The sequence below is a fragment of the Melozone crissalis genome, unplaced genomic scaffold (genome assembly GCF_028551555.1).
Source record: "Melozone crissalis strain CALT ecotype California unplaced genomic scaffold, PUWL_Pcris_2 ptg000041l_1, whole genome shotgun sequence".
In the NCBI taxonomy this organism is placed as follows: Eukaryota; Metazoa; Chordata; class Aves; order Passeriformes; family Passerellidae; genus Melozone; species Melozone crissalis.
This window is the reverse complement of record NW_026535819.1, coordinates 1,898,688-1,913,516: the sequence shown is the minus strand read 5'-3', so window position 1 is coordinate 1,913,516 and position 14,829 is coordinate 1,898,688. Positions and strand designations below refer to the sequence as shown.

Here is a 14,829-nt window from a genome sequence, read left to right as displayed (position 1 = left end):
TAGGGCTATCACAGCCTTATTTTCCACACTGTCCCCATCCCAGGGATGTGTGTGACAATCAGAGAGAGCTCAAGAGCCCAAGGGCTGTTGGTGACAGAGTGCACATCCAGATGTGGCTGTTTTGGTGAGGTTCTGGCACCACCAGAGCTCAGCACCTGAGCTGTAGACCTGATGGTGCTGCTGAGGGAGCAGCAGGTGCTGCAGCCAGCTGGCCTCCAGTGCACCCACACTGCTCCACCCCACCTGGGAAGGCTCATTTAAGGGCACCCCACACCTGGGAAACCTCATTTAGGAGCGCCCCACACCTGGGAAACCTCATTTAGGAGTGCCCCACACCAGGGAAACCTTGTTTAGGAGCACCCCACACCTGGGAAACCTCATTTAGGAGCACCCCACACCTGGGAAACCTCATTTAGGAGCGCCCCACACCTGGGAAACCTCATTTAGGAGCACCCCACACCTGGGAAGTCTCCCTCAGCAGGTGTCGTGGCTGTTTAGCATTTGATTCAGTTGCTCAGAGACCCCACAGTGTGCAAACCTCTAAAGAATTGACTCCTGACTGCATTTGAGTTGGGAAAAATTGTTTTACTGCTCGTACTGCCTGTTACAGAACCTTTAGAGTAAAAATTACAAATGGGACAGTGTAGCAAGCCTTGTTCTTCAGGGCCCTCGGTTATTTCATGGCAGAACGTTCCCGGGAATATTGTGCAGTTGTTGTAGCAGATGTTGCTGGCAGGTTTCTCTGGGAAGGGAGCAGCCTCTGACTCTGTTGTGTTCCTGCAGATCCCATCTAATGCCGAGGCTGAAGGAGTCGCGCTCCCACGAGTCCCTGCTCAGTCCCAGTAGTGCTGTTGAGGCTCTGGATCTCAGCATGGAGGAGGAGGTGGTCATCAAGCCAGTCCACAGCAGCATCCTGGGACAAGACTACTGCTTTGAGGTAAGGAGCCGTGCTGGGGCTGTTCTGGGGAGCCAGGTGTGGGCTGGCATCTGGGGCCTGGCTCTTCCCAAACATTGCTGCTCAGAATTGCTGCACAGAGACCATTTCATAGGCAGAAAATTGCTCCCATCTTTCCAAGGAGGATCGTATCCACACAATCAGAGCAATGAGCTCCTTGTAAAGCAGAGCTGCTGGCACAGGTGCTGCACTGCTTAGGGCTGTGTATCAGCAGAGCATGAATTTGTTTATGCCCCTACAGTTTATGTTCATAGAGATATTGGGAAGTGCTAATCCCCACTCAGTGTTCCCAGAGACATTGCATGTGGTCACAGAGCCAGCCTGCTGCTGTCAGTGGGAGTGTGGAGGACTTTGTCTAGAAAACTGAAGCTTCCCTTGTTTGGGTAAATAGAAAAATCTGTGAGCATTTCAGATTCCTTTGACATCTGTTATGGCATGTGGTCAGGTCTGTGCTAGCAGGAGGGAGAGGACACGTACAGCCCAGGCTGTAGCTGGGTAATTCAGTACAGGATATCTTGGGAATCATTTGTCCTGAATTGTGGATGGCAAAGTGTTATTGCTTATGGCAGTGGCTGGGTGCAGAACTGGGAAATGGTTTTCTTACAGTAATAAGGCAGTGGATATTTGTGTTTCTGTGAAGAGCAGGTAACACCTGTTTGTGCTTGGATACAGATAAATGGTGTAGCTGTGTTTGGATTGTGCTGAAGGGGTGATGGGGCTGCAGGCTGTCCTTGGATGGGCAGTGCTGGATGAGAATACATGCCAGTGTTCAGAGGAATCAGACTGGAAAGATAAAGACATTTTTCTTTACTGAAATCAGCACATTTTGAAATGAGTGAGTTAAAAGATCTATTTCTTAAAATATAACATGAAAACAGTCTTACAGAAAATAGCCTCAAACAAAGTGTATAGTTGGCTGAAGTATAAATTTTGCATTGCTTTTCATTCTTTGTGGAATTGAGCAAGTGCAATGGGTCAGGAGGGGAACAGTTTTGTAAATTATGTGTCCTCTATTACATTCCACTCAAGAAAGATAAAATGAAGCTGGATGGAAAATAGATGTGACATCCATAATATAAGAGTTGTTTACCAATTCTGTTCAGCCCACAAGAGGAGAGGAAGGGATATGAACAGAACTTGTAGAAAGTTGAGTGAGAGGGAAGTTATACAAGCCAAACGCTTGGAAAGAAGAAGAAAATTTTGGGGTTAAGTGAGTTGGATAAAGAGAAGTCACACTGTAAAAAAAGAACGTGTTAATTGCTGTTCTGCAAACCCTGCAGAGGAGAGGAAGAATGCCAGGAAACAACAGGGACATTGATTTGTCACTGGTGGCTGCTCACCAACAAGCTCCAGGAGGAGGGACCGAGGTGAGAGCTAAATGGCACTTGGTGTCAATGCCCTGGTCTCGTGGCTCCTGAGGGCCTCTGGAAGCTGGGACTGAGGTCAGCACTGGAATGGGTTTGCAATCTGTGACTGCAGCCCACAGCACTGGGGTACCACTGGGGGACACCAAGGAGCTCAGGGGGTGTCCTGGAAAAGCAGCCCTGGCCAAGAAATGCCAGGTGGGAAGGGCCTGCCAGGATCACAGGGATGAGGGGGGCTCTGAGGGTTTTCTGTGCAGTGGATGGGGAGGGTGCTGCCGTTGGTGGTGCCTCATCCCTGCCCCGTGAGGCTGTTGTGGAGCTGCTCCCCCGGGAGCTGTGCTGGGAGCAGGCAGGGCTGTTCTCCAGCTGGGCAGTGGAGCTCCTGCTGGGCACTGCCAGCCTTGCTCCATCCTTCATCCTTCACCTTCTGGTGGCCGGGCAGGGGCAGTGCCCGGAGCTGTTCCCGTCCCCAGCTGGCCTGGGGCCACCAGTGCTCACCTGACACAGGGAACGGGCCAGGGGGAGCTGACAGGGGCCAGGAGGGGCTGACAGGGGCCAGGGGGAGCTGACAGGGGCCAGGAGGGGCTGACAGGGGCCAGGGGGGCTGACAGGGGCCAGGGGAGCTGACAGGGGCCAGGGGGAGCTGACACGGCTGCAGATGGAGCAGAGCAGCTTGGAGAGGAACTGGCAGCACACCCAGACGAGACAAAAGCGAGAGGTGCCAGAGCCATCTGCAGTGGAAAACAACCAAGTGGCTCCTTGGGAGGCAGCTGGTGGATGGAGGTGCAGGGAATTGTTCCTCCCTCTGTCCCCACCACCCTGCATTCAGACGTGCTCAACCCTGCTCCCCTCAGCTCTGCCAGCGAGCACAGTCAGCACCAGGGCAGGGCTTTTCCACAGGCTGCATTTGGCTTTTTCTGCTTGCTTAGTTTTGTGAAACTTGCTTTTTTCTCACTTGCTGAGTACTTGGCAGTCGGTATTTACTTGTTTCCCTCATTGATTTTTTTTTTTTAAATTACTCAGCATCATCTTCTTTCTCCTTGCAAGACTCCTCAGTCAGCAAATCATCCCGTGCCGCTGCACGTGCTGCGTGTGCTAAATATACAGTGGGCATCTCAGGCAGGAGCAGGGGCTCCCAGAGCCTGTTCCTGGCCCTGGATTTTGGGGCTCCTGGGCCAGGCAGGGCCGTGAGGGCTGAGGGGCTCTCTTAGGTCTTGGCAGACCAAAGCCTTGTCCCCTTGCACGGTCCCTGAGCTGTCCCAGGACACGGCTGAGGGAAAGACAAACTGTGCTTGCTCCAATGCAGCTGAGCCTGTTGCCTCATCCTGGCCTTGCCTCAGCAAGGGAGAATTTAGTGGAGCTAAATTTAGCAGCAGTAGATTTGCTCCAGCTGTGCAAACGTTGGCCATTGCTCGCGTGGCCTTGGGATGCCTGGAGCAGCTGCAGGGCCAGGGGTGCAGCTGAGCCCTGAGAGAGCCTTGGAAAATCCCCTGGACAGGAGTGAGGCACCCTCAGTGCTCAGTCAGCATCCCCTGGCACTCCATGCATGGCCCCTCAAGTGAAGCCACCCTGTACCTCAGCACTGTCTTAAAAAGACACGATTTTATCTGGACAGATTGTCCATCCAAGGACTGGGGATAATGAATAGGAAAAGTAACATTGCAGGAATTAATGAGTTTTATTAATTGAGTTTGTCCTGTACATTAACAGCATTCCAGCATATCCAAAATCTTGATGAGACAGAATACTCTCTTTATAAAGTTAATTAATATCTCATAAAGATCATTAATGCCATATGATATTTAAGTCAGAACTCAAAGCTGGGATCTGATTACAAATCTGGGGGAAATTACATTTTTGGTCACACATGGTAGATGTGATCTTCAGCTCCCATCAGACCAAGACACACAATTTTCCCCTTCTCTCACTTCAGTATGACAGTTACAGTTTTTTTAGGTTTTGAAAGATTAACTTATAATTGGTTTAAAATAGAATAAGGAATTTGGCCATGGTAATGCATGTGTTTACCTAAGTGTGGCAAGAAAATGCAGTGACAGTCCTGTGTGCCAGCAGAGCTCTGTTGGGAAGGCTCAGGGATGGAGGTTAAAGGAGCATCAGCAGCAGTGGAGAGGAGATGAGGCAGGGGGTTTGTCATGGGAGATTCTGAAGGAGCTGGAAATGCTCTGGAGGGTAAAAGGAGGCTGCAAAGATGACACTGCTGGGCCTGCTGGTATGGAGTCTGTTCTTGGAAAACTCCAGGAGAGCTTGTGCTCAGCTGAATGTATTTTACAGGCAGAATATTAAAGCGTGCAAGGAACTGGGAGAATGTCTGTCTGAAGGAAAAAGCCTCTGGAATATCAAGGGTTGGAAGATTCTTTGCGTTTTTGTGTAAAGACGGAACAGCCTCTCCTCATTCTGCCCTGGTCTGTGTTCAAAGGAAGGGATGTGCTCAACTTATCACTGAGGTTTGCTAATGACAAATCTTAGCAAGTGCCAGCTCTGCTGTAAGAACAGGTTGGGCTTCTGGGAGATACATGGAATTAAAGGAGATTGTGTCTCCCAGAAGCTGATAACCCAGTGCACAGTGTGTAAACACAAACACTGGGAGATGATAAAGCACTCACAAATAACTCTGCAGGTTGAGACTGGCGGAAATGAAGCTCAGAGGGGAGTTATTTAAAGTAGCAGCCAGGTCCATTCAGGCTCCCAGCAGAGCTGTACATGGTGAATATTGCTGGGCAAAGGAAATGCAGAGGGCAGAGAGCTGGAGCCACGTTCCTGGTGGTCAGGACCAGCCTGAGTGGAGGAGGTGGCAGCTTGGGGAATATCTGTGTGTGAGGAGCAGGTGCAGGGAGCTGTTGACTTTGATGCCAGGGAAGTTTGACATGGGGGCACAGGAAGGAAATGTGGTGCCTTGTCATTCTGGCCTGCCAGACAGTGATGTTTCCCTGGGCTCAGCAGGATTGAGTTTCCTTGGGACAGCGGGAGTGTGATGAGGAATAAGGGGCACTTGCACCGCTGGAAATGTCACTGCTGTGAGTGTGTTTCTTGAACCCTGGATATGAACTCCCAATGGTCAGAGAAAGTCACAAAAATACTGCTGAAAATCCCTTGACCTGGAAGCATGAGCGGTGAGAGGAGGGCTCAGCAGCACTTCCAGCCATGCCAGGTTGGGAAGCCCCCCTGGTTCTCCCCAGCTGGGGTGGGTGCTGTGAGCTCTGCGTGCCCCAGCTGGGCCATGAGCTGGCACAGGCTGTGCCATGGCCAGGAGGGGCTCTGCAGACCTGTCCCCATGGTCTTCACAGCAAGGGCTCCAGGAGGCACAGGACACCAAGGGGGAAGGTGGGAAAGCTGGCTTTTTGAGCCAGTGTTCTGCTGGGAACAAGGAATGGGTTGTTACTGTCACAGGCTTTGGGCTGAGCCTGGAGGAATGCCAAGTAACCACTCAGAGTTCCAATTTATCTTTAGTTCATCTGAGGATTTGCACTCCCTCAGTTGTGGAACTTGCTGGTTTGAAGCATCACATGCATGGGGCCCATTATCTAGTGTTTTCTGGTGTGGAAGAGGAGAAGTAATTGGAGTTTGCCTCTATGATTATTTCTGTTACATACAGAGTTGTCCTGTTTTTCCACCAGCCTCAGGGGCTGTTGCTTCATGCTTGGGTAAAGCTGTTCACTTAAAAAAAAAAATAAAATCCAGTAGGATCTTCCCTAAGCCCCCCTCTCTCCCCAGCCACACGCTGCAGTGTGCTGGTCAAGACATAATCCTGTTCCTTTCCCTGTAGGTGACGACTTCATCAGGCAGCAAATGCTTCTCGTGCCGTTCGGCGGCGGAGCGAGATAAATGGATGGAGAACCTGCGGCGTGCCGTGCACCCCAACAAGGTAGGGCTGGCAGGAGCTGCCTCTGCTCTGGTTCAGCTCCCAGTTACTGCATTCTATAGCCCAGTGCATGGGAGCAGCAGGGGATTATTGTCATTGGAGTGAGTGAGTGGAGCTCGGGGTCAGCCTTTTTCCGTATTGCTTTCTTCCACAATTATATTTCCAGACAAGCGCCAATTATTCCTTCCCCTCTCTTCTCAGCACATGCTGCTTCAGCTCTTGCTAAGAATTGATCAGATCAGATGAATCTTCAGTGCTGCTGTTACTGATGGTCCTTGCCACTTCCATAGGGCTGTCACCTCCCAGGAGCCTTGGGACAGATGTCAGGGAGCTGCCAGCAGTCACCAGGCTGAGCAGTGAGGAGTTCAGCTCCTGCCACAGCGCCTGCCTCAGTGCTGGAGAGCTCAGGTGTCCATTTGCAGAGGTGGCAGTGGAGTGCAGCTTTCCCTTCTGCAGCCAGTCAAGGTGCAAAATCTTCTCCTGGCATTTACAGGAACAAATCCTTCTCTTCACTAGAGCACAGGGACACCCAATATGCATTTTTATGGCCCACTAAGACAAAGTACATCCTAAAATAAAATGTACAGCTGCTTCTTCCCTGCTGTGCTGGAGTTGGCTGCAAAGATTGGTCAGGAGTAATGCAGGATTCCAGAGCTGAGGAGCTCAACCAAGTCTTCTTCTGCTGGTCAGAGAAACACAACTGATGGGATCCTGTGAACTCCTGGCTGTGCACACTGATTCAGTCCAGGCCTGGTGGGTTCTGAAGGGCCCTCAGTCTCAGGGTTTGTTATTCCCAGCACAGTGCCAAATGTCAGAATAAAAGATTTCCTGTAATATCAGAGTGTGAGCAGGGGAGGGGAGAGGTGGCCTTCTGCCTTTGGCAGCATGTTGCTCTAGGGAAGTTCAGTTGCTCCAGGACTTTCCCAGGGCTTTTCCTGGTGATCCTGGCCTGAGGGGGCTCTGTAAGGTTTGTGTGGTCACACTTAGCATGAGAGAACCCCTGGGAATGCGCGCTGGGACTGGGCTGTCACTGTGGCTTCAAGGTGCAGCGTGGAGTGGAAATCCATTTGGAAGTGTTTCCATCGTCTCAAAACCTGCAGTAACTGATGGCTGAACTTTCCATCTTTGTTTGAGTTCACAGACAATGCACTGTCAGTGTCCAGCTTGATATTTCTGTCAGGAATTCAGTGTTCTTGTGCAGTTCCTGTGTGTACTTCCTGAACCTACAGTACCCCATTGTGGACTTGCAGCAGAAATGTTCCTGCCCAGACTCCTGGGCTGAGCAGAGTAAGCCATGGCTGCTGTTTCAGTGAGGGGTTTCCAAACTAACTAGGGTTTGCAGAGTCCCAGCAGTGCTGCAGCTGCCAGTGCTTTATCTTTGGAGTCACTCCTGCAGCAAATACCCCTGGATGTTCTTCCAGGATGAGCTCAGCATCACGAGGGAGCTCTGAAAGATCCACAGTATTCTTGGCTCTGTTACTGCTTAAAAGATATCCAAGGCAGATTTCTGTCTCTGAATTGTCTTGATTCTGCCATGGGATGCCCTCTCTCATGATTCCTCTCAGTGTTTAACTTGGGTACTCTGGACTTCTGCCCTAAAATACGGTGAGGTTTTACAAACAGCTTTTTTCCTGCCTTTGGTGGTGGCATTCCCAGGTGGATGAGGTGATCCCTGGGTGTGCATTCAGGTCCCTTGTGTTGCTGTGTTACAGGAAATATCATGAACTCAGTCTGTACTGAGAAAAGAGGAGGCTGTGAGATACCTGTAACAGCTTCTGCTTTGCACAAACCATTCAGGACCAGTGAGGTTCTTTCGGATTCTTCAGAGGCCCTCTTGGCAGGGAATGGGAAATGGTACATTTATGATTTGGAGGGGTTTTATCTTCCTTGTTCCTTATATTAATTGGCACCAACAGACATGGAGAGCACGATGATATTTTGGAAAATTAACATAAGTAGTGTTATTATGCAAATTCTTGAGAGCCAGTATTTCCTTAAAATAAAGTGTAATTAAGCCTCCGCTCATTTAGCACATCCGAAATAATTAATTCATATCTCCAGTTTTGTTGTTCTTGGCTTTGTGGGGGTTTTTTTTGACCTTTTTTTTTCCCGCCTCTTTTTTTCAGGACAACAGCAGAAGGGTAGAGAATATGTTAAAGTTATGGATTATTGAAGCCAAGGACCTGCCAGCTAAGAAAAAATACCTGTGTGAATTATGCCTGGATGACGTTCTTTATGCACGAACTACCTGTAAATTGAAAACTGATAATGTCTTTTGGGGGGAGCACTTTGAATTTAATAACCTCCCATCGCTCAAAAACATTACTGTGCACTTATACAAAGAGACTGACAAGAAGAAGAAGAAGGACAAGACCAACTTCATTGGGCAGGTGAACATCCCTGTGAGCTCGGTGACGGGCCGGCAGTTCGTGGAGAAGTGGTACCCAGTGGTGAGCCCCAACCCCGGCAAGGGCAAGGCCCCAGGGCCCATGATCCGCATCAAATCCCGCTACCAGAGCATGAGCATCCTCCCCATGGAGATGTACAAGGAGTTTGCTGAGTACATCACCAACAACTACATGGTGCTGTGCTCGGTGCTGGAGCCCTCGCTGAGCGTCAAGAACAAGGAGGAGATGGCGTCAGCTCTGGTGCACATCCTGCAGAGCACGGGCAAGGCCAAGGTAGGACCCCCTGCCACCTGCAGTGTCCCCTGTGCCGTCTGTGGTGTCCCCCAGACACCGTCAGAGCAGACTCTGGGGTTGGGTTGGGAGAACTCCTCAGTTGGGCTTTGGGTCGTCGTTAATGTGCTCTGTTTTCCTTTTGATTGCAAACCAGTTGGTAGCACACACAGCACGAGTTGCTTAATTAGCAGAGAGGTTGGTGGGACCACGAGACACCAACTGAGCCACTTTGCTTCACTCTTCTCCTGGAGGCTCAGGGGCCAGGCTCTCTCTGTATAAACAGGCAAAACAGGCACAGTTGTGAAAGTAAGCAAGAAGGCAATTTTCCAGGCTGGAATGTAAGCAGTGCTGGCCTGAGCTGTGCAGCCTGTGTGTGCTGGGTGTTCTGGGTTCCATGCTCTGCTCCCTTTTGCTGAGCACCCTGCACAGTGCAGCTGAACAGGAGGGAGCAGCCTCTCCAGAATTCCAGGCCAAAGTGCCTGCAGGCATGTTTGTCTCTGGATCTGCTCTTGGTCTTCTGCCCTACTGCTTTTGGAAGTGAGTCCAGGGGTGCTCCCACAGCAGTGCTCATTGGAGGTTGATGCCACCACCTTGCACATGGTGGAAGTTCAGCCTTTGTGGATCACTTTGAGCTCCTTCCTGGTTGGGAATGCTCTGCCAGGTCTGGGGAAGAAGCAGGCCAGGAGAAGGCATAGAGTGGGAATTACTGCTGGCTGTGACCTGTGAGGGAGCAGGCAGGGTGGGCAGAGCTGCGATGCCCAGCACACGGGGCAGGGAGTGACCCCACTGCAGGGCATCCTCCATCCCTGTGGCCTGGCACAGACACAGGGGGCAGTGCCCATGTTGGGGCTGCAGGAGTTAAAGCATCACTGTGAGCACCTCTCTGCACTGTGCAGGGGAGAGCTGGGGAAGGGCAGGATGTCCAGAGCTTTCTCAGTGCTGAGGAGCCGTGGTGAGCTCCTCACCTGAGGGGCAGTCACAAGGCTCTGCTTCCTTGGCAGCTGCCGCTGCTGCCGGGCCGTGGATTAGGCTGAGTTACCATCTGTCAGACAGAGAAGTGCCTTGGCTTCCTCATCTGGTTCAAGGCAGGCAAAGCTCGCTGAGAGGATTGGGAGCTGGGGGCCTGCTGCTGCAGCCGCAGAGAAAATAGCCGTGCTAAAGCCTCCTGATCCCAGGAGTGCAGGGAGGGACCTGTGGGGAGTAGCACTGTGGCTGCACAAGAGCTGAGCTTGGTGTCTCTGCTCAGGGCTCCAGAGCTGTCAGCCCGTGGTTCCTGGGCACAGCCCTGCCTCGTGCTGGCACCAGGAGCTCTGCTGCCCCTCACTGTGGCTCCTGCAGCTCTAATGCCAGAGCTTTGTGGGAATAACATTGCCATGCAAGACCCTGTCCACAGTTTACACGGTTCTGGTGCAAAAGGCTTCAAGTGTCATCCCAGTCTTAATCACCATGGATCATGTGTGGGCATGGCTGAGAGTGGCTGTCACTGCTCCAACCTTTTTCCTCTGCCTCTCAGTGCTGGAGAGGCTCCAGAGGGAGCAAGTGTGTTTCCAGACATGTGTCTGCATCAGTGCTCAAGATCCCAGAGGCTTTACACAGGGGACACGGCAAACAGTAAACAGACTTGATGACTTTTCCCCTAAAATGGAGCTTCTGCTTTTGCTGCCTGTCATCTGCCATCAGCATTAGCGCCGGGTTTGGGGAGCTGTCAGAGCAACAGGAGTTACTGGAGCATGGGAACCAGGTGCTGCAGCCTGGGCTGGACAAGCAGGGAGAGGGAAAAGCAGCAGAAAGGTAGAAAAATAATGAATGAGAGAAGAAAGCACGCCCTCAGCCTGCCTGGGGGATGTGAGTGCACCCCAGAACCCCTCAGGAGAGCTCCCCTGGCTGCCCCAGCACCCTGACCCCTGAGTGAGGGACAGCAGGGCAGGGACCCCCCTTCTCCAGGCCTCTGTCCCCTGGTGACTCTCGGAAATTGCCCGGGCTGGAGGTGGTTCCTCATCCTTGAGCATCACCAGGAGCCTTCCCAGTGAGCCCTCAAACCCCCCTGCCCTGCGGCCGTGCCATGGCAGCCGCTGATTGATGTCTCTGATGAAGGGGTTCTGTGGCTCCTGGCTGCTGTACTGGGCTGTAGCAGCAATTACGGGCTGTGACACAAGTGTCCCGTAGATTATCTTGGGAGACTCGTTAGCAGCTAATTGCTGTTGGGCTGTTCGGGCCGTGTTTTCCTGCAGCGATTTGCTGTAAATAGGGGGTAATCCCTTAATGAGGCCGGGATGGGGCAGAGAGGTGTGTGATGGTGTGATGGTGCCACGTGCCAGCCACAGCCAGGTCCCTCCCAGCCACCCCTGTCCCTACCCACGGCCACCGAGGGACCCCTGCCCACCAGGTGTGGTTACCTGGAGCTGCTAAACCTGCCAGGGGGGCAGGAGCACCTGGGGCTGCAGGTGGAAGGGGCACAAGGGCTGTAGCTGAATTTTTTCCCTAAATCTGCTTCTTGCTGGGCTGTAGCTGTATCACAATAGCTTAAAAAGCGGAGCATGAAAGGAGAGTCCCCTCTGGAGTCAAAGTCCGTGCTTCCCTTGATCTCTGTGTGGGAAAGGGAAGGACTTCATCCCTGCAGTGCCGGGTTGGTGTGCACGGGGCAGCCTGGAAAGCCCTGAGCAGCTGCCAGGCCAGTGGGTGGAGGGGAGGGGAAGAGGTTCTGATAAGGTTCTGATAAGGTTCTGAGTGCAGCCACTCAGGGGGGAGGGAGCTGCCCCAGCCCGCTGGAAAATCTGACAGACATCCATCAGCTCTTGGCACACACAGATGTCCCCTGTCTCTTATGGCAAGAAAGGCTGAAAGAGGATATTTGGTGGTTGAAGCAGAGATGTGGCCTCTCAGCTCAGTCCTTCACTTGTTACCTGTTTTCAAAACCTTCCTAGTGAGAGCACTGATGCAGTGTTTGTTCCCTGTAAGGATGTTGAGATGCCCAGCAGTTTTCACATGTTCTGCAGCTCTCAGACAAAAAGTCATAAAGCAGTTCTGCTGCCAGGGTTGGAGTTACCAGGAGTGCTCAAATCTGCCTTACAGGGCTTGGTGTGGCCCCTGTGATGTGGTTGTGGGTAGGTGACTGCATCCTTCCCAAAGGACTTCTGATGCTTCCGGAATATTTCCATGCTTAGATTTGTTTCAGGGCTGTCTTAGAGCTCCCAGAGCTCAGTTCATGACCATAAATATACAAAAAACTTCTCTTGTCCAGAGCACTGGTAGATCAAACCCAGCATTAGACAAAGCTCTAACTAACCAGCTGCTCACTGGAAATAAATATTTATGGTGCTGGGAATGGAGTGAGGAATAAACATGTGTCCCTGTTTGTTTGTGCTGCGAGGATGTGCCTCAGCTGAGCAGATGGAGCTGCTCCCCCCGTGTGCATCTGCTGGAACCCCACGTTCTGGGCTGGGTCAGGGCTCTGGGACCTGAACTCCACACAGGGACATGAGAGGTCACTCACTGTTGTGTTCCTGTTGTATCCCTCAGGTTTGCTTATTTCCCTGAGCAAGGTGATGGACATGGATTGCTGTGAGTTAACCCTCACGTTGCCATTCACCTTTTCCCAAGGAGAATTAGAAAAGGCCAAAAGTGCCATGGGATGAGTTCCAGGGCTTTTTCCTGGCAGAGAGGTGTCTGGAGCAGATCCTCAGAGGAGCTGTGTGATGGAAGAGTGGAGAACTTGGGGCTGGGCTCCTTGGTTTCACAGCATCTGTCCAGGACCAGGACCCAGCTGCTGCCCCTCTGTGCTCTCCTTTCCCTCCTCAGCCTCCTGCACCACAGCTCCCTCCCCCTGGCTGTGTCCCAGTGCTCCTGCACCCGAAACCTGCAGCCCTACCGGCCGCTGCTGCTTTTCACCTTTGCATAAGGGCCCAGCTGGACTCTGAGCTAGTCTTTGAAATAAGCAATAATCTTATTACCTTTATCAATTCAATCCTCTTAAGGTTAAGTCAATCCTATTAATCAGGCTTGTGATTTGGAGAACCTTATTATTTCAGAGTCAATCTGCCCATCAGTCAGTTACAACAGCAGGGGTGATCAGCTCCATGCCAGGGGGGTGTGACCACCCCGGGCAGTGCCGGGCCCTGGGGCTCCTCAGCCCCCTGGCACCCCTTGTGCTCCAGCTCTGGACACATCCCAGAGAGGCTGGGCTGGCAAAGTGCAGAATCCTTCCTGCATTTGCACAGGACACGTCCTACAGGACTGGTGTTGCTTGTTGGCTCCCTTGGCTGTGCTCCTGCTCCCACCACAGCCCTGCCAGGGAGGAGCTGCCTTGGAATAGCACAGGGTGGTTTATGTGCAAAGTGGAGACCAGTGCAGCCTTGTGCTGTCATGCTCTGAATTTATTTATTTATGAATTGCTCTTCTCTATCAGCATATGTGCAGCGACTGGGGTCACACAGGTTCAGATTCGTGCAGTCTGAAGCAAAAAGCCTTAAAATAAACATGGGAACGAGCCTGAAGAACACTGCCACAGCCCTTAATTTTGACTGTAGACCTCTTCCTTCCCCTCTCGACTCTGATGTAATGAAATAAAGCATCTTATTTTCTTCCATTGCCAGGGGCCCTAACTGAAAACAACCCCCTGCTGATCTCTGCTGCTCAGAAACAGGGAGTTTTATTGGCTTTAGTTATTGCATTTTATTCAGGACCTTGTATGTGGGTGAGTGAGGCCCCCAGAGGGATTCCACAAGTATTTGCATTCCATTTGTGTCTTCTGAGTGCTGGCTGCTGGAGTACTTAGGGCAGAGATAGCAGAAGTGTGATCCAGAGCTGGTGTGGCTTTTCCGTGGAGGGAAGAAGTGAAGGTCTGGCCAGTGGCAGGGCCAGGGGTGGCAGGGCCAGGGGTGGCAGCATGCCATGGGAAGTGACCCTTGCCAGGCCTCATGGAGCTGCCCAGAGCAGTCCCTGCAGAGGAGCTCACCCCGGGACGCTGCCTGGGGGAATTCTGACCCCCACACTTGCCAGGGCAGCTCCTGCAGCCTGGCTGGACGGCTCTGCAGCCCAGACCTGCAGGGACAGGGAGGGTCCTGACCCCTGGGATGCTGCTGGGTGCCCTGGCTCCCCCCTCCTTCCCTGCTCAGTTGCAAGGCCACATTCTGCAGTGTTACTGCTCAGCTTTGGGTACTGTGCCATAATGGAATTCTCTGGGACTTCAGCAGCTTTCCTTTCCACTTCGGAGACAAGGGGTCCTTTTCCCAGCTGCTGAGCTGCAGATGCTCCACAGGGAATAAAAACAGCAGCAGAGATTTCCAGAGGATCTTTTCTGGCTTTGTGTTGAGTCCTGCCATGGAATCTTGCCTCGTTTTATATTCTGGTGAATTCTGCAGATCAGCCCAAGTCACCCAAATTCACATTAACTGTGGCTCCCACTTGGCCCTGGGTTTGCAGGACTCAGCAGGCAGTGCTCAGCTGACAAGAGGGGAAAAGCAAACACTTGGCTAAGAGACGCTGTAAAACTCAGTGTTCCTGAGATAATTAGTATGTTGGGAAAGTGACAGGAAAGAGAATCAAGCAAAGCCAAGGTCAGCGGCTGCTAATTAAGAATCAGCACCTTGTGTCAGCCTGAGCGGTGGCTTGGAATTGAAACGTACCCTGGGAGAGCCCCGGGAAGATAAAGGTGATAGAGTTACCCAGATAGCAGCTAACGGGATTTGAGCAGGGTTTAAAGTTTCATTCCAGCTTGGCTGATAAAAAGGGCAAAATGAGAGAAAATAGCAGAGGGAGGCACGTGCTTTGCTTCCAGGAGGGATTTTTGCCTCTGCAGCTGCCGGAGCACTGCAGACGTAGCAGGATTTGAGGAAGGGCATCTTCTGGCTAAAGGAATAATGGAAGTGTTTGGGGTTTTTTTAGCCCAAAGCTCCTCCTCTGGCTTTTTTGGAGGGTCTTGGGGAAGGTCAAGGCAGTGTGTTGGTCCCA

The 14,829-nt window shown here is 51.9% G+C and overlaps 1 protein-coding gene across 11 annotated transcripts in view; it reads left to right on the top strand.

Annotated features, from left to right (window-relative positions):
- DAB2IP (DAB2 interacting protein) overlaps positions 1-14,829 on the top strand; it is a 152,022-nt gene that overhangs the window by 117,511 nt on the left and 19,682 nt on the right. For all 11 annotated transcript variants that reach the window (XM_054283946.1, XM_054283941.1, XM_054283944.1 and 8 more), the window contains 3 exons: positions 784-937; positions 6,104-6,202; positions 8,326-8,880. In XM_054283946.1, the coding sequence (XP_054139921.1) occupies positions 794-937; positions 6,104-6,202; positions 8,326-8,880 (798 nt within the window). In that variant the 5' untranslated portion in view covers positions 784-793. The remainder of the gene's footprint in view (positions 1-783; positions 938-6,103; positions 6,203-8,325; positions 8,881-14,829) is intronic.